The sequence below is a fragment of the Rhineura floridana genome, chromosome 2 (genome assembly GCF_030035675.1).
Source record: "Rhineura floridana isolate rRhiFlo1 chromosome 2, rRhiFlo1.hap2, whole genome shotgun sequence".
NCBI lineage: Eukaryota > Metazoa > Chordata > Lepidosauria > Squamata > Rhineuridae > Rhineura > Rhineura floridana.
Genome location: NC_084481.1, coordinates 12,928,587 through 12,945,884, shown reverse-complemented (window position 1 = coordinate 12,945,884; position 17,298 = coordinate 12,928,587). Strand labels below are relative to the sequence as shown.

Below are 17,298 nucleotides of genomic sequence, written 5' to 3'. Positions count from 1 at the left end.
TCATGAAAACCCTATTCACAGGGCCGCCATAAGTCGGAATTGACTTGAAGGCAGTACACTTCTCAGGGTAGAAACAGATAACCAGCCTCACCACCACCTCATGACAAAAGGGATACTGGGGGAGTGGCTCCGAGGCTTTGCATACATGAGGAGATTGCCTGTATGGGTGCCATGTTGGCAGCCCCTCCCTTATATGCACAAGGTGGCTGTGGGTCCTTTCACTTAAAAAAATAGTTTAAAAATGTGACTCACACTGTTCACAAGGACATGAGGCCCTCTATGCCTGCTTCCTTGGTCTACATTTCCTAGAAGGGCTTCAGAGTGAAAGAATGCTCCAGAGCCACTCTAGGAAGCATGGCAAGAGGGCAGCTAGCCACACTCTCTGGAGTGGGTTCAGAGTGACATGTTATGGTGTGTTGGTTTGCTATGAAGCTCTTTGAGGAAGTGTTGGCAAAGGGAGCAGGCAGGGAGGACCTCATGACACTCTGAGGAGCCCCCATCTCCAAAGGGCTACACACTACAGCCACTTGAGGGGTATCTGGCTTGCATAGAGGCCCTTGGGTGACCTTGCACCTGCGCTGGCTAGCCTGGCCCTAGCAGCGCCACTGCTCAAATTCAGTGTAAAATAGGAAGCATACAAATCAATGTGATTGGTAGCCATATGGGGCAAGCAACATGTATTTGTCTCATACAGTATGTCTAATGAATGGACAGACCAGCTTTGTCTCAGGTTGGCTTCTCATGGATTTGGGGGGGGGGCTGGGGCTGGGGCAAGGGAGAAGGCAGGCAATTTTCATCGTGGACATTTGCCTCCCCTTTCTGCCATTGTACCAGATGCAAAGGGGGTGGCAGTTTTCTCCTTGCCCTTGGTGGCTTTCCAAGGACACATAGCTGCCCACTGCTGAAATTGCTGGTTCTCTGGCCTCATCCAGCAAAGCAGTTGTATGCTGAGATGGTGTAGGAAGCATTATGTGAAAAATGATTAAGTGCACACAAAACATTCAACATTTTTTTTTATTTCATCCATTGGAACGATGATGTCAACAACACTCAGCATTTCATCATCTGTTTATCTGTATGCCACAAATAGTCCAAAGTAGCTCACAACACATCAAATGAACAATAACCATTTGAAACATACTAGAAACAATTATGAGCAATCATAATATCAATAAATACAAAAAAAATCCATATTGTGCAAAACAATACACAAACATTGTGCAAAACAATACACAATAAACTAACCTACTTAACAGCTTAAACTAAACTACATTGTATAAAATAATATGAATAAACTAATATAATTAAATAACTGAAACTAAACAGACAAGTAAATGATACCAGTACAAAAATGGAAGAATAGCATACAAAACATCAACGTGTTCCAGATGATGCATCTATGTCCAATTGTTTGGTTCTGAGACTCAGTCTTCTACATCCAAGGATCTCACTCCATCTCTCACCTGGGTAGTGCACCCTGGCTCTCACCCAGAGGGTGGAGCAAAAGTGGTTGACATCCAAAATAGCAGGAAAAGGGGAAGAAAAACCAGGATCTCAAGAGGCAAATGTGGGTGAACCAAAGTCTGGAGATTTATTGTAAAAATAACTTTTTAAAAATATTTTTACAATAAATCTCCAGACTTTGATTCACCCACATTTGCCTCTTGACATCCTGTTTTTTCTCCCCCTCTCACCCAGAGGGGCCTTATGTCCACTATTTCCATTGCCTCTCGTCCCACATAGCATCCAATCACTTTCCTTCCACACTCTGCCACCAAACAACATACATCCAACCTGTTGGAAGTGGGGCAAGAGCAACTCCTGTTTGTATTCTAGAAGGAAGATAGAGTTAGGGCCCTCCAGCTGGCTAGGCTTGCTTACCTTTACCTATGCTCTTCTCTAACTTCCTTCTGTTGTAAAGTGATATGCTCAGGGAAGCTGACCTGCCCCTTCTTCTTCTTTGACTGTGCAAGGAGAGAGGAGACATCTCTGTCTTTGTTCTCTCTCCTGAACCATGAGGGCAATACCCAAGTCTGGGATTTCACCTCCAACTTGTTAGTTAGAACTAGGTATGCCTTTCCTATGTATTTCTATAAATAAAGTAGCTTTTCTTATTTTACTAAGTCTTAAGTCTCAGCGATCTAAATACAGGGTAAAAACCTGCTTCTTAATACACTGGCACTTGCAGCTCAGACTGCTGAATTACTCTGCATATGCATAACAAAACTAGGCTAGGGGCCATAAATAAGGCCACAGGGTACTGTACTGTCTCACCCTCACGACCACTGCTACAGTGGCAACCCCCAAAGAAATTTTTCACAATACCCTCACTGGCTGCCATTTGTGACAGTGTGAAAATGCGGGGTGTAATGCCATCACATTATGCACCTTATTTCACCAGATGCTATTGAATCAGCTGTAGTCGTGTCTCTCATTACGTCTGCTTTGTTCCTGTGAGTGGCTCCAGCTTGCCCTTTCTGAGGCCAATATGCCATGTGCTTATTTCAAGAAAGTGATGCTCCCACTATTGGTGAAGGGTGACGCAGAAATACCTACGACATCTTATACAACAGAGGATCTATTTGAATTTAATAGGCATCCTCAGATCAAGAACAGTGTGTTCCATCACTTATTGCCCTGGGATGTATTAGAATCTCTTTTGTCCCTTCCTGACTATTTCCAAATCTTTTAAAAAGTGGAAATAGCGTCAGCAGCTTATGTAGGAAGAACAATGATTTCAGCACACAGATGCCAACAGTGAGATCAATTTAACAAATGAAATAATTTTGACCAAGAGCAGATGCTTGCTGTTTCGTTTGTCAGTGTACTTACTATAAGTAAATTCTCCTTAATGATTCTGAAATGTACATCTTACCAAGATTTGCTTCAGAAGGAAAAGGAGGCATCAAACTTTGGAGCTGAATGCTCAAAAAGACATCACTGTCTTAACAGCTCAGTGTTATATTTTGCAGAGGGAAACCAATCCTCCGCAGAGGGGCCTTTAATAAGAAGTAAAATCAGGATGAAACACTCTAATGGAAGGACAGCAATGAATTGGAAACATTACATTTTGACAGCAAACTGGAAACTCCAAATTATTTTGGGGGATGCTGAAGTGAGTTCAGGTTGCTAGGTATAGTCACCTCCACCACCAACTGAATGATCACTTGTGCTCCTTGCCTTGCTCTAATGCCTCCTACTGGAGAGTCCAGATGTGACATTAATTGTGTGAATGCAATTAACACACATTTTTAAAGAAATCAGATAGTAGCTAGAGGTGGGATGGGGGGAGAGTTTAACTTTTCCTCACTCATCCGAGATTCTGATGAAAATCACACACACCCCTTTTCTGAAGCTGCTACTTTTATTAGGTGAGAAACCTCCGCTGGTGCAAATGCAAAATCTGGCCTGCATGTCCCACTGATTTCAGTATGGTAAATTCCCCTGCTATCCCCACCAGCCCCCTGAATTGCATCTACAGTTTGCTTGAATTATGGGACTGGGTTTGCTTGACATTTTTGACGAAGCTACAGGGACGGTGCAATGTTAAAAAGGATGAAGTGGAAAAGGCATGTTTGCTACCTTGTCCTTCCTCCATGGGTAAGATTTAGAGCCCAACTTAATTCGGTTTAATGTCAGTGGGGCTTACTCCTCAGAAAGTGTGCACAGGATAGCAGCCTGAGTGCCTAATTGCTCTGAAGAGACCTCTTGACTTTCACTGAGTGTTCCTTGGATAGGAAGCTGATCAGTGTCTACAGAGAGAGGTGAAGAACCATAGAAGCAGAAAGGAGACCTGAGGTAAACCAAAGCTTACAGAAATAATTGAAAAGATAACAATATTAAGCAATTATATAGCACTCTCTGAATGTATGAAGCATTTCCCATTCATCATCTTGGTATGGTATCTTACAAAAAGCCTGAAAGGAAGACCAGCATTATGAATTTCTGCTTTGCAGATGAGTTTGGAAGGAGGGGGGTCCAGAAGCCAGTTCATTTGTCCTCTTTGTCCTTTAGGAGTGGTCAAATTATCAAAGGGCATTGGGGTCAATGTCCATGTGTTAGACATGGGTATCTGCAGTCAGGTAGCTTACATGCAAAGGTCAGTATGCTTCCCTGGGACCACAACTGTACAGGCTTTACTTGCCCAATTTCACCTAAGAACACATGAGCACTCCTTCATGACAGTAATGCAGGAAGGGAGCAATAATGAGAATGAGAATTGAACCAGGGCTTTCCCACCTCTTAGACCTCATTCACACCATACATGTATTCCACTTTAAACAGTTATGGCTTCCCCAAAGAATCCTGGGAAGTGTTGTTAGGAGACCCCTATTTTTCACATAAAGTGACAATTCAGGGACTGATTGTTAAACCATATGTGAATTGTAGCTCTGTGAAGGGAATGGGAGTTTCCTAACAACTGTCAGCACTCTTCACAAACTAAACTTCCCAGGGTTCTTTGGGGGAAGCCTTGAGTGTTTAAACTGTTTAAAGAATAACAGTGGAATAAATGTATGGTGTGAATGTGGCCTTAGTCTCTACAGTACAATAGGCCTTATCCAACAGACTCTGTCCATGAGCACAAGAGTCTTTGTGCTAGCACATGGCAGGCTTTAAAAGATGTACAACAAAGGAATCCAATAAACAGCTGCACTAAGGGAAGCTTGCTGTGAAACAGCAGATTGTTGTTGTGCAATCCATTGTACAACAGTCTTTGGTAATGTACTTGTGTTTTCCATTACACAACATTCTGCCAAAGCAACAGCTATACCGCTACGCTAAGTGACTTTAATGTATTTTTTTTTAAAAAGCCAAGCCAACAGAACTTAAAAACCAAATTAATGCATATTATACGCCACTTCACAATATTTACACAGTTAAATAAATTCAAAAACAGCAATAAAGCTGCTAACATCAATAAACATTAGCTCTCATAATAGGCATAAAATAAATGTCTCCTGCTGACAATGCTGGCAGCACCAAATAATAAACACACAGACACATATATATAAACAAGCCAATAAACAAATAAAGTTCAAGCAGACAACAGGAATAAATGTTTTGGGCTGGATAATGTCCACTGGTTGTCAAAATCAAGCACTTTGAAAGTCACATTGATTTAATGGGAGAGTTAGAGTGGAACAAATTGTTTGGTAACAGACCCAAAATGTGGGTCACTGCTGGACAGCTGAAAAACAGCAGGGTGAGGTGACAATCTAGAGTGCAGTAGTGGCAGGCAGGGGAAAAGGTGCTTAACTTCTCCCCTGCACCAATCATACTGTATATTTGGAGACCCAGCTAGAAAAGCTACTGGGTGAGAGGAATGAAAGGGAGAAATGGCAGGGAGGGAATGGGTTAAGCACCCCCTCTCCTTCTGGCTGCTTTCCCCTCCAAATCACATCCTCTCCCCTTTTCAGGTGTTTGGTGGAGAGCGAGGTTCGAGACCTGGGCCAGCTGCCAAATGTTTAGTTTTACACTCAAGCATATGCATAACTCTCTCCCACAGAAATTGATGAGACATAAATACATTTGAACCTGGGTGACTCATATTTCCAAAAAGGTTTTACAATTATGGCCCAGAAAACAACTGTCCTCCTAAGAACAAAATACAAAGAAAAACTATTGAAAGGACTGATCTGCAATGCAGTTTTTTAAAACTACAATATCTCTTCCTCAGCGCCGCCTTTTGCAGGGGAGATATTTTAAAAATATTGTTACAATTTTGAAAAATGCAAAAGCATCAACTAAACCAAAAACCAGAGACAAAATAAAAATGTAAAGATCACAGTTCATCAGATAAAATACACACAAGACACCAGCTCCTGAAAAATATATAGCTTTTTTGGAAAAGCAAAGCGTAAATTAGGGAAATACAAACTTGGAGTGACATTTTCAAGGCCATAATTATAAAAGCATTACTTTGTTCTTAGGAGAAGAGCTGCATCTTGATGGAAAAGCACATGCTTTGCGTGCAGAGGTACCATACTCAAGCCCCGGGTATCTGCAGAAATAGCTGGGAAAGACATTCCTGCCTGAAACTCTGAACAGCCACTTCCAGTCAGTGTAGGGAGTAGGGATGTGCTCGAATTCCATCCAATTCGGATTCGGTACCAAATTTTCCATCAATTCACTTATTCTCAATCGCCAAGGATCAGATTTTAATGTAGTGAATTTCTGCAGCTACTTTTGAAAATGGTTTTTTTTTAAAAAAAATCCGCCTCTAAACATTGATTGTACAAATGTTTATTGATATTTCCTTTAAAAATATTGATATTAATATCAGTATTTTTTCCAAGCAAAAAAACCCCATGGATCAATAAAAGCAGTGGCTAGCAGATACAGAATGAATCGATGCCAACCTGTTAGGTCGAGATAATGCTTTCGAACCACCACCAGCCAACAGATCCCATCCCTAGTAGGGAGCAATGAGCTAGATGACCCAATAGTCTGACTCAGTGTAAGGCAGCTTCTAATGTTTCTATTGGCTGTCATGAGCCATAGCTCAGTGGTGAAGCACATGCTTTGAAAAAGGTCCAATCCCTGGCATCTCCAGATAAGACTGGAAAATACCCTTATCTGAAACCCCCGAGAGGTGCTGCCTGTCAGTGTAAACAGCACTGAGCTAGATGGACCAATGGCCTGACTCAGCATAAGGGGTTTTCCTATGTTCAACAGGAAAACAGAATATATTCATAGGCTCTTCCGCAGGGCTGTACAAGATATGACTGTGTAGTTAGCAAGAGGAAGACGGAATTGAAGAAAAACTTGCAAGCATTTCCACAAAGTGTGAGCAGGTCTGGCGTGGGAAAAGATAGTGATGGAAATTGTCTTCCAAATCTTCTGCTTTTGGCAAGTCAAATGAGGAGATACAGCAGAAACTGAACAAAACTCTGTTCAGTCATCATACTATTATTATTTAAGACTGTCTGCTGCTTATTGATCAGTTGCAAGTTATTCTAAAATTGTTTTTAAGGATTTATTTTATATATTTTAAATTGTTGTAACCTGCCCTGAAAACTCAGGGAGAGTGAGTGAGCGAGTAAATAAATAAATAAATATAATAATAATTATTAATAATAGCATACATCCACATAAATAAAAACAAATTTTCCAGATCTTTGATGTTACTGTGAATTTTGCTGTTTTACAATTCGTGTTAATTGTAACTCTTTAAGCTTTACATTGCACTTTATATTTTGTACCTTACATTGTTTTGTTTTTATCATGTTGTAAGGCACCTTGTGTACTGCAATAGAATGCCGGGATAGAATTTACTAAATTATTACTAACAGGAATACTATATAAATTATTCTTGGAAGATGAGATGATCATTCTATGGCATAATTTAAGGTTATAGATTAAATAAAAAAACATTTCATGTTATTTTGTATTGAATCTCTTGGTGGCTGTGAAAATTTGTTATAGCAAGTGGATATTGTGGAACTCTTGCCTGGAGGTGGACAAAGACGAGTAAGCTGAAACTTAGACCAGACAAGATAGACTAAGGTGTGGAAACTGACCAGTCTGGGTGGAGGTGTGCAACCAATCCTGAGTGGGGTTGCACTGCCTGAACAGACCATGTTTGCAGATTAGAGGTTTTCCTGAATTAGGCCCTATCTGTGGAAGCACAGGTGGCAGTGATAGCTAGGAGTCCCTTTCATCAGCATTGGCTGGTATGCCAGCTGCAACCATAACTGGAAAAAGTAGGCCTAGCTTCAGTTACCTAAACACTAATGGCATTCAGACTCCATGGGGCTTCCCTTAAAGACAGTCTGGAGACTTCAGCTGATAATACAGCATCAGTTGCATTGATTGCTGATGGATTTCTGGACCCAAATTTAACTTATTCATAAATGATTTGGAATTAGGGGTGAACAGGGAAGAGGCCAAGTTTGCCAACCTTATCACATCTAGGCGGTTAAAACAAAAAGAGCATGAGGAGCTCCAAAAATATTTCTCAAAACTGGGTGAATGGGCATTAAACTGTGATTTAATGTAACACACTAGGGCAAAAGATCCTAATTTTGCATATATACTAAATGAGGCCTGAATTGGAGGTGACTGACCAGGAAAAAGATCTTGGGCTGTGGTGGATAACTCAATAAAAATGTCAAATTCATGTGTGGCAGCTGTGAAAAAGGTAAATTCCATGTTAGGGTTCTTTAGGAAAGATAAATAACACTGCCAACATCATAATGCCATTTTACAAATCTATTCCACAGTTGGAATACTGTATACTATTCTCAAAAAGCTCACCTCAAAAAGGATATTGTAGAGCCTGAAAAGATTTAGAAAATGATAACCATAATGATCATGTGGCCAAAGCAACTCCCCTATGCAGAAAGCTTACAACATTTGGGGCTTTTTAGTTTAGAAAAAGATGAATAAGGGGGACATTCTAGAGGTGTGTAAAATTATGCATGGTGTGGAAATGTGGATAAAGAGACATTTTTCTCCCTCTCTTATACTACTAGAACCTGGGATCACCCAATGAAGCTGAAGAGTAGGAGATTCAGGAGAGACCAAGTATTTTTTTCACACAGTATGTAGTTGAACTATGGGATGCACTGCCAAAAGTGAATTATGGATAAGGCAAGCAAAGGCTACTTGTCATGATGGCTTGTCTTACGTCCTTATTTAAGGTGCCCTATAAAACCCTTAAATGGTTTGGGATTAGATTATGTGAAGGACCAGCTTCACTGCAATCAATCTGCCTGTGTTTTCAGATTAGCATCAGAGGCCCTTCTGATGTGCCCACCAGTGAGACTGATCAGTCTGGCATGATAGTGCTTTTTTGTCAGTAGTCCCATGACTGTGGAACTCTCTTCTGGGTGTGATGCATGTGGTCCTCTCATTACAGGTCTATATGTGGATTCCAAAGTCCTACCTATTCCGGGCTGTTTTCTCCTAAAAAGATGCTGTCGTCCCATTGGCATGAACTGAGACTGAAATGGCACTAAATGTTTAGCTAGACTAAATGGTACTATGCTAGGCTGATACTGTCTTTTTTACTGCTGTGTTATTGTTTTAATTATGGTTATTATATTTATGTTCTTTATATTTTATGTATTTGTGTGTTGTATTTTGCTTTTTATGGAATCTGCCTTGTGAGGGCAAGTTCTCTAAAAGGTGGCCTATTAATATCTTAAATAAACAAACATACCACATTTGAGGAGGGGGTGGGTGGGGATAAACCACAGTCACATGATACAGTTAAAGAAATACTATTATGGGTGAATACTTTTTATAATCCAGTGATGACCTTTATTGTATCTTGGAAGGAACATGGAGTGGAAAGGATTTCTGGTCCAATCAGAGGATATGTATGATGGATATAATTTTGTATTATTTGGACTTCTTATATTAAGGTCTGTGTGCATTATATAATGCATGTTTCAATTAACAAAAAACAATTCTCTTCTGCCTAAACTCCATTGAATGTAGAATTCTTTGGTGCTTTTGATGTTTTCTAAGGCACAAAAAAACTCTTGTTAACACAGGGGCATCATGTAGTTCAGAAGTGCTAGTGAAGCTAACTCATCATACCTCAGCAGAGCACATGCTTTGCATATAGAAAACCCTCCACTCCAAGGGATCCTCGGCTGCAAGTCTGAGAGAGGCTTCTGCCCTAGACACTGAGAAGACCCTGCCAGCTAGAGATGATGACAGTCGGCTAGATGGATGAATGGTCTGAGTCAGTATAAGCTGTATCACTGATTTTGATGAGATGACCCAAGACAGCAGACTCTGATGCAGAGCTCAGTTGCCTTAGGAAGAAGAAGATGAGCCTGCCAATTTTATACTAGGGCTGTTTCCATGTGTGGATCCCTAGGGCTTGTTAAAGTGCTGCCTCCGCATCAACCCTGTTCTCCTCCTCCTCCTCGTCCTCCAGGGAACCTATATGATGGTCCTGAAGTCGAAAGGGCTCCTTAAGAGAAATGCCATCCAGCTTCTTATCTTCATCTTCATCAGCCTCTTCATGAACCCAGTGGTGCACACAGTCCTGTTCAGAGTTGCTCCTAACATACCCAGGCAAATTTATCTGGGTGTCGTTCTGCCTGGCAACATTTTTGCAATCCCTGCTGGAAATCATGCCCATACGGGAACTGATCACCATCTGAGACTGGCTGCTGGTGCTGTGGGTCATGTTAGTGTGGACAGAGCCATAGCGGTAGCTCCCGCAAGGAGCTGTCCTCTCCCAATCCACAGCAAGGTTCCATCTAGCCCATGTCTTCTTGATCTCAGTCTGCACCTAGAGGAACAGAAAATGGCCAGGTCAAAATGTAAAGAAAGAGCGTTAGGCCAACTTTAAAAGAGAGTTCCCTTAATATTTGCTTGGAATGAAGAAGCACTTTCTTGACATATTAAATCTGGAGCCATGCCTACTCTGTAACAGAAGCCTTCATAGACAAGTGGTGGCTGTGGCATGAGGGTAGGAGAATACAATAGTATATATTTTGGAGGGATATAAAAGAGTATGTAAGGGAAGGAACAGAGTTAGGCCAGACACAGAAACTCTGCTGAAAGAACAAGAGTAGACATAGCTGCCTGCATTTTTCTTCAACTCTTATTTCTAACACTATGTGGGCTAGAAACATTATTTAAAATGAAAACTGAGCATCTCTGGAATGTGTTACACACTGCTTCCCAAAACTGTGCAAATCAGTAAATTCTTGCATTGTGTTTTATGTGACCTATTTAAGAGTAAAAATTTCTAAAGTGGTCATTACTCAAATCTCTCCTTCTCAACTTTTTCCCCACTCCAAGTACACCTGAAGAATAACACCAAGAGGAGTATTAAATCAACTAATTAGATGCAACAAAAGTGACAGGTAAATCACTCATGTCTAATGGAAACAAACTGGCCAGGTGAGACAGTCTTTATTGGTTTTTTATGAATAAACTGCAATTTCTTAGACAGAACCCAAGAGTACCTTACTCCAGAAGAAATGCCACTGCAATCTCCTTGGAAGCAATTCATAACATAAATTATTGTAAACATGGACTCAGATCCAAAGCAACATGCACAGTCTTCCTCTCATGCAAGGAGGCTTTTCAAGACATGTCAATCACACCTAACTTTACATGCTTTGTTACACCTAAATATCTGCTAAATAAAAAATACCTATAAGGCTGGGGACAGGGAGCAACTTAAATCTCATTCATTGTCACAAATGCAGCTGTCAAGTAGGCCATGACCATTCCCATTTAGCAGATGGAGGGGGCTACTTGTCTCAGGTTATCTAGTGCCTTACCTCTCCATTGCAGTAGCAATAGATGATGGAGACAAAGAAACCCTGCATGAGAATTTAGAAGAGAGAGATTGTTTCAGTTTTGCCACTTTGCACCAAGAATTTCACATAGATGCGACTGAACTCATATTTGTGAACAGCCTCAGGGACCTAAAAATGGGATGTAAATATTTTCATAATAATACTGTATGTCAGCATCCTTCAAGCAGCCATATAGCAACTTCTATGTTCACTGGCCCCAAGCCAATTAACACCACAAGCAAGGAAGACACTCAGTTGCCCTTTTACATGTTCCCCTGCCCCCAATTGGCTTGTACAGGAGCCACTTATTCATGACCAGCTCCACCACAGCTGAGAGAACATTTAAAAAGCTGGGGTGAATAGGGTGCAAAATCAATGCACTCCATCCCAACATGGTTGCATGATTTAAATGTTGTCTCAGCCATGTGGGAGCCATGCACAGTAAATAACTGGGAAAATAATATGGTTGGTTACCCCACCCCCAAAAAACCATTGCCATCAACACATTTGTGATAATGACCCATTTTCAGTATTAAACCTCCACACATCTCTATCAGGAACCACTTGTGCTACAGCCCCACCTGCAGATGGAGCAGACTAATGATCCAAAAGATTTTAGCAGATCTTGCCCTGAGGGGAGTGGAGAAGAAAGAAGCTTAGGGAATTGTGGCCATCCAGCTCCCATGATGGCCCTTCCCTCCCCTAACTGCCACCACAGGGTCATGAGAAGGACCACCTTCCTCTGAGGGGGAGGAAGAAGAAGCAGTAACAGCATCTTCTAAACAAACAGGTTGTCTTTTCCATTGTACTGTAACTTTTAAAAAATGGATGCTTATGGTAATAATCTTATGTAAATCACTTTGTGAGATCCGCCTGAAAAGCGGTATATAAATAGCTTAAATAAATAATAAAGAAATAATGCACTGAAGTAACTCTATTTACATGGTGTTCCCACTGTAACACCGAGGGCCAAAATAATCCCTGGCTGAAGCGAGAAGGAAAAAGGTTTCATAACAGAGAAGCAAAATCTGAGGGATAAATCTTTGCCAGAGCCTTCCTGGATAGAAAACAACAGAAGAGTTTTGAAGTACCCTAAAAGCCAATAGAATTATTATGGCATGCACTTGGGGAGGACTAGAGTCCACTCATCTGATGCTCTTTACGGCAAATGTGCATACAGAGCTGCAGCTGAGTTTGGATGATCAAAGGCTCCCACTCACCACCACCCCCGCAGCTCTCTACAAAAAAGGAGGCTCACTGGAAACAAACATGGGGCTTTTAATGGCTTTTAACGTGTGTCTCTTTAGCAGGTAGTGAAAGAGATGGAAAAAAGAAGATGCACAGCATGTTTGGAGCCATACTCATTTTGTCTTCCCTTTTCTGCATGTGTTAGAAAATTCAAGGAGCCTTTACAGCAAGAGTGGTAAACCAGTGGCTATCCAGATGTTTTTTAGATGGGGTGGAGAGAGAGACTGACAACTGAATCATCATTGGAATCACAGATATTATAATATCTGCCTTTTACATAGTGGAAGACGCTGAGCTCACCCTGCAAGAAAAACATAGCAACTGCAAACCTTTAAAGTCAATATTAATTGCATGAATGCAATTAAAATGCACTTCTTTAAAATTAAAGATGTAAATGTAAGGGTTTTGGGAAGTTTCAGTTTTTACCAGAACTACAGCAAGAGAAGGGAGATTAAACACTCCCTCCCCACAGAACCAATCCTGATCAACCCCTCCCCACTGCAGTTGCTATTCAAAGAAACATGCACATCACATCTATTTTGTCCCTCTCCGAAAATGGGTTTGGTTCCTCAGTCCTTGAAGGCACAAGTGATCCCTTTGCACATTCTAGATTTTTGGAACAAATAGTTTCTTGCTACATTTGACCACTTGTGAAGCATCTATTGTCTCCCAGCAACACATATCTCTCCCCTTAACATAACTGAAGAGTTATGGCTTATAATGATAATGGCATACTATCACCACACCTGGAATGAGTTGAAGAAGAGTTCGCAGTGCATCCGGATCTCCCAGCCCAACCCAGTGAACGTGTGAGGCAGGCATACAAAGACAATGTAATGCACACCGAAGACAAGGATCAGGATCAAGGTGGATTTTGCTAGTTTTCTAGAACAGAGTTAGGAGACGTTGGCATCATCATCATCAATCATTCCAACAAAGAACTAGACACTGCTCAGAAGATAAAGGGAACTTAGACTGCAATCCTGCACTCACAGCATCTGTTTAAGTCTCAATGAGTACAATATGATATAATCAGCCTAACTCCTACAGAAATGCAGATATGGACTGTTAGTAGTAGTTGTCCAAGAATCACTTCTCTGGGCCTTAGCAGGCCCCAGGCCCATGATGCTTTGTCTGTAAAAACTAGAGGACTGTTTGATGTCCTTTTGCTTCTTTTAGTTCCCTGTTGTTTAAACTCCTTCTGTTTCAGACTTGTATTCATAGCCAAATAGGAGAATGTGGCAGGCATGAACATTAATTATGCACAACTGTCAGGAGCACATCAGAAATTCCCTGTACCTAGAATCAATTCTATCCACTCTGGAGACCAGAAGCCTAATTCATTTGCTCACACATGTTCTGGGGGATGTAAATCCTATCAGCAGCAATGGCTCCTATTGCCTCTGGTTAGCTTAATGCCCTGATTATTATAGTGCTTGTCTTTCCTTCCTGCTGTGAGCCGGCTGCCACACCCTGATGGCAGCTGTCCTGCCTGTACACAGGGAATACTAATACATTGCCAGGGCCAGAGCTGGTATTTTATAGTCAATAATATTGGAACCTAAGAAATTAATCAGGTTATCGCTGTCATATTCAAAGGCTACCTCCAGGATTTTGTCCCAAGGATCCGGGGTGGGGGTGGGGGTGGGAAAGGAGAAAGAAAATGGGAAGAAAACAACAAGGGGAGACTCTGAATAAGTTGTCTGTGCAGAGCAAAGCCTGGAGAAGGAGAATCTATCAAGGAACCATAGACAACAGTAATAAGGGCAAGACATGAAACTCTAATTGTGTAGCTACTAGCAACAGATGTATCTGAGAAGCCATCTAGTTCAAAAAGTGCAGCATTTCATTCAGTCTCTTAACTGCACAACAAGCAAGATTTTGATACCAGGTTTAGTTAAGAGAAATGCCTTTCATTTACAAAAATAGTATATCAATATCCAATTTGCCCAGTCGCTTAACTGAACTGCATTAACAAAATGCAACAAAGATTGGCCATATCAAGCAAGCAGCTGGATCACTGAATGGACCATCAGACCTCTCAAGAGGTGAAGGAGCTAGTGAGTCCCCCCAAAAAAACTCTGGGGCTTTTAGTTCTTGAGAGAGCATGTCAGAGACAGAAACCTCTCTCTCAAAATTCATCCTAGCATTTCCTGAACTCTCTCTGTTCTAGAGATGCACCTAGGCAAGCAGCTTGCCATTTAGAATATTTCTTGTTCTGTTCCCACACTGCTTCTGATTGGCTTCAGCAAACCCCACAAGATCTGGATTCCCCATATAAATACAGGGAATGTGTTTACATAAACACTGCCAAACATGATGTACACACAGCCTCATTTTTTCCCCTCATGGACCCCCTGGGACCTGGTAAAGCACACCTGTCCCCCCTCCCCAACTCGCTCCCACAATCTTAGGCCCTGCAAAGTGAATATCTACTCTAAACAGCCTGATATAAAGTCTACAGTAACAGCCCAAAAGGCTTCAAGTTTAACTTGGGGGTCCCCATTTCATACAGGCTGGTAACAGTTCAATAGGTGTACAATATGCAAGGGTGTGAAGCACAATATATCTGTGTTCAACTGAGCTAGCTGTGAAGCAGTAACAGGGCACATGGTGGGATGCTTTCCTCCTGACACCAGTGTTGCTGCTGCTTACCTGGACAGGGCTGTGGTGAGATTGGGGGCAAGACCGGAACCTCACAGGTGCACTGGTGGTAGTGCTGGGTTGGCGGCAGTACATTGCACAATTATTGTGAGGTGGAGGGGTAAGGTCATAGGTCAATGGCAGAGCACACACACCCATCATGCATAAGTGTCCTAGGTGAAATCTCCAAGTCAGGTTGTGAAAGACTCCTGCCTGAAACCTTGGAGAGCCGCTGCCAGTCAGAGTAGACAACACTTAGATAGATGGACCAAGAGTCTGACTCAGTATAAGGCAGCTTCCTGTTGTTGTTAACTGGAGGCATGGTTTGCCAAGTCATCAGAGCCCTAATATAAGTTCTACTTATCTACTGGTTGCCTTTGCATTGCAAGCACAATATTGATTTCTCTCTGTCTCTTTTTGCTTTTCTCTGGTCATCTCTAGTATTAAGAAGAGATCTGAAATAGCTCAGTGCATTGCCAAAGACACTAGCAGGTAATTACAGTATGGTGCAGAAGCAGTACATCCTGCTTGACTCTCTCCTCCAAAGTGGAGAAATAAGAACTAATCTGATTACAGCTGGGGCTCCCTCTGCCATTATTGTAGTCTCTCTCAGTTGCCATTACTACTTCAGTGAGAAAACACAAAGGCATTCTTTCAGTTGCTGCTGGTAAGAACTTGAACAGTGGAGGGGGCAGATGAAAGAAGGTCCCAGAGGTCCCAGAGGCATAAAATCCATACACCATCTTGAAGCACAATCTCCCAGGGCAGATCTTAAAGAGCTCAACTACAAATGAAAAGCCCAAGCACGGGCCAGCTTTGCAACATCTCTGAGCAATCTGCAATTTTGTTGTAATTTATCCCACCATTGATATCCCACCTTTCCTTCAGTGAACTCAATGTATGGTACTTTCTCCCCCTTTTATTCTCACAACTCTGTGCGGTAAGTTGGGGGGAGGGATGGTAACTGGCCCAAGGTCACCACAGTGAGCTTCGTGGTTGAGTGGGGATTTGAATGTGGGTCTTCCTGTTCCTAGTCAGACACTCTGACCACTATACAACACTGACTCACACTGCTTGGGTTAAGGCTTGATTTCTAAATGAGGTTGGCATCCTGAATAAAGTCACCATCTTATCATTAGACTTGGGCCTTTAAATCTCACTAGCCAGTGCATGCAGTCATCTTTAGAAACAACAAGCCAACAAAGAATCCGCCCCCATGTAGTAGAACAATGAAGTGTCATTCCCATTAGCCCATTCTCAGTTATGAATGCCACTGGGTTGCCTGCTTATTGCAGCTCCACTTGAAGAGGTGGCAAAACCCTTTTCACTGGTTAAAAGTCAGACTCCCAACCTTCAAAGGTCACAAAAATATTTGGAAGTCATTCCCCAACCCCCAACATGTCAAGGCTGAATACTTTGGCCCACTTTAACTCCCACATTAAGGTGTATCCATCAAACGAATGTCCAGGGAGGGCTGAGGTGCCTACGATGAAGATGTATTCTATTTTTAAAATGCCTATAGCAAAGCTGTTTAAAACCTCTCTTTTCTTCATAGTATTGAAATCTGCCTCACTTTAAAATTAAATAGTTGTCAAATACTGATTAAATTCCTAATTCATACCTCAAAACTGTCATATAAATATGTAGCAGATGAAAAGTTATGAGCTGTGACCCTTGAAAGCCACAGGTCTTGGGGCTGGATGCCTCTGGGAATGCTGAAATTAATTAGCATTGCATCTAAGTTATCTGAATATACATTCTGAAGAAGTGTATTCTTCAGTTTGCAAAACTAATGTTTTTTCACTGTGAATGTTTTCCACATAAGGAATAAGCTATAGTCCTCCATGCATTCAGAAGTAATATTATGTTCCTAAAGTTCCTCAGTTCTTTGGGAGCAGTTACAAAAAAAAATCACAACTACATTTAGCAAAGGGACTTACCTATATTGCTTCCTTATGTCGTAGCCAACAGCATTTGTCTCCCAAATTTTTGTTGCCAGAACCCGTACAGTATTCAGGAACAAAACAAAGTTTAACTGTAAAACAGTTTATAGAAGTGTGTTATTCCACTATCCCTTTAGAGATACCTAATCTAGTCAGAAGGCCTACTGCATGCCTCTATAACTGGAAGGTTT

At 41.5% G+C, this 17,298-nt stretch overlaps 1 protein-coding gene across 4 annotated transcripts in view; it reads right to left on the bottom strand.

Moving 5' to 3' along the window:
- Positions 1-9,234: 9,234 nt before the first annotated feature.
- Positions 9,235-17,298, bottom strand: part of PTH2R (parathyroid hormone 2 receptor) — a 76,878-nt gene continuing 68,814 nt past the window's right edge. For 3 of the 4 annotated variants that reach the window (XM_061607834.1, XM_061607835.1, XM_061607837.1), the window contains 4 exons: positions 17,105-17,199; positions 13,268-13,406; positions 11,256-11,297; positions 9,235-10,252 (listed from right to left, as the gene is read on the bottom strand). In XM_061607834.1, coding sequence (XP_061463818.1) covers positions 9,839-10,252; positions 11,256-11,297; positions 13,268-13,406; positions 17,105-17,199 — 690 coding nt within the window. In that variant the 3' untranslated portion in view covers positions 9,235-9,838. The remainder of the gene's footprint in view (positions 10,253-11,255; positions 11,298-13,267; positions 13,407-17,104; positions 17,200-17,298) is intronic. The other variant, XM_061607836.1, reaches the window with a different exon arrangement.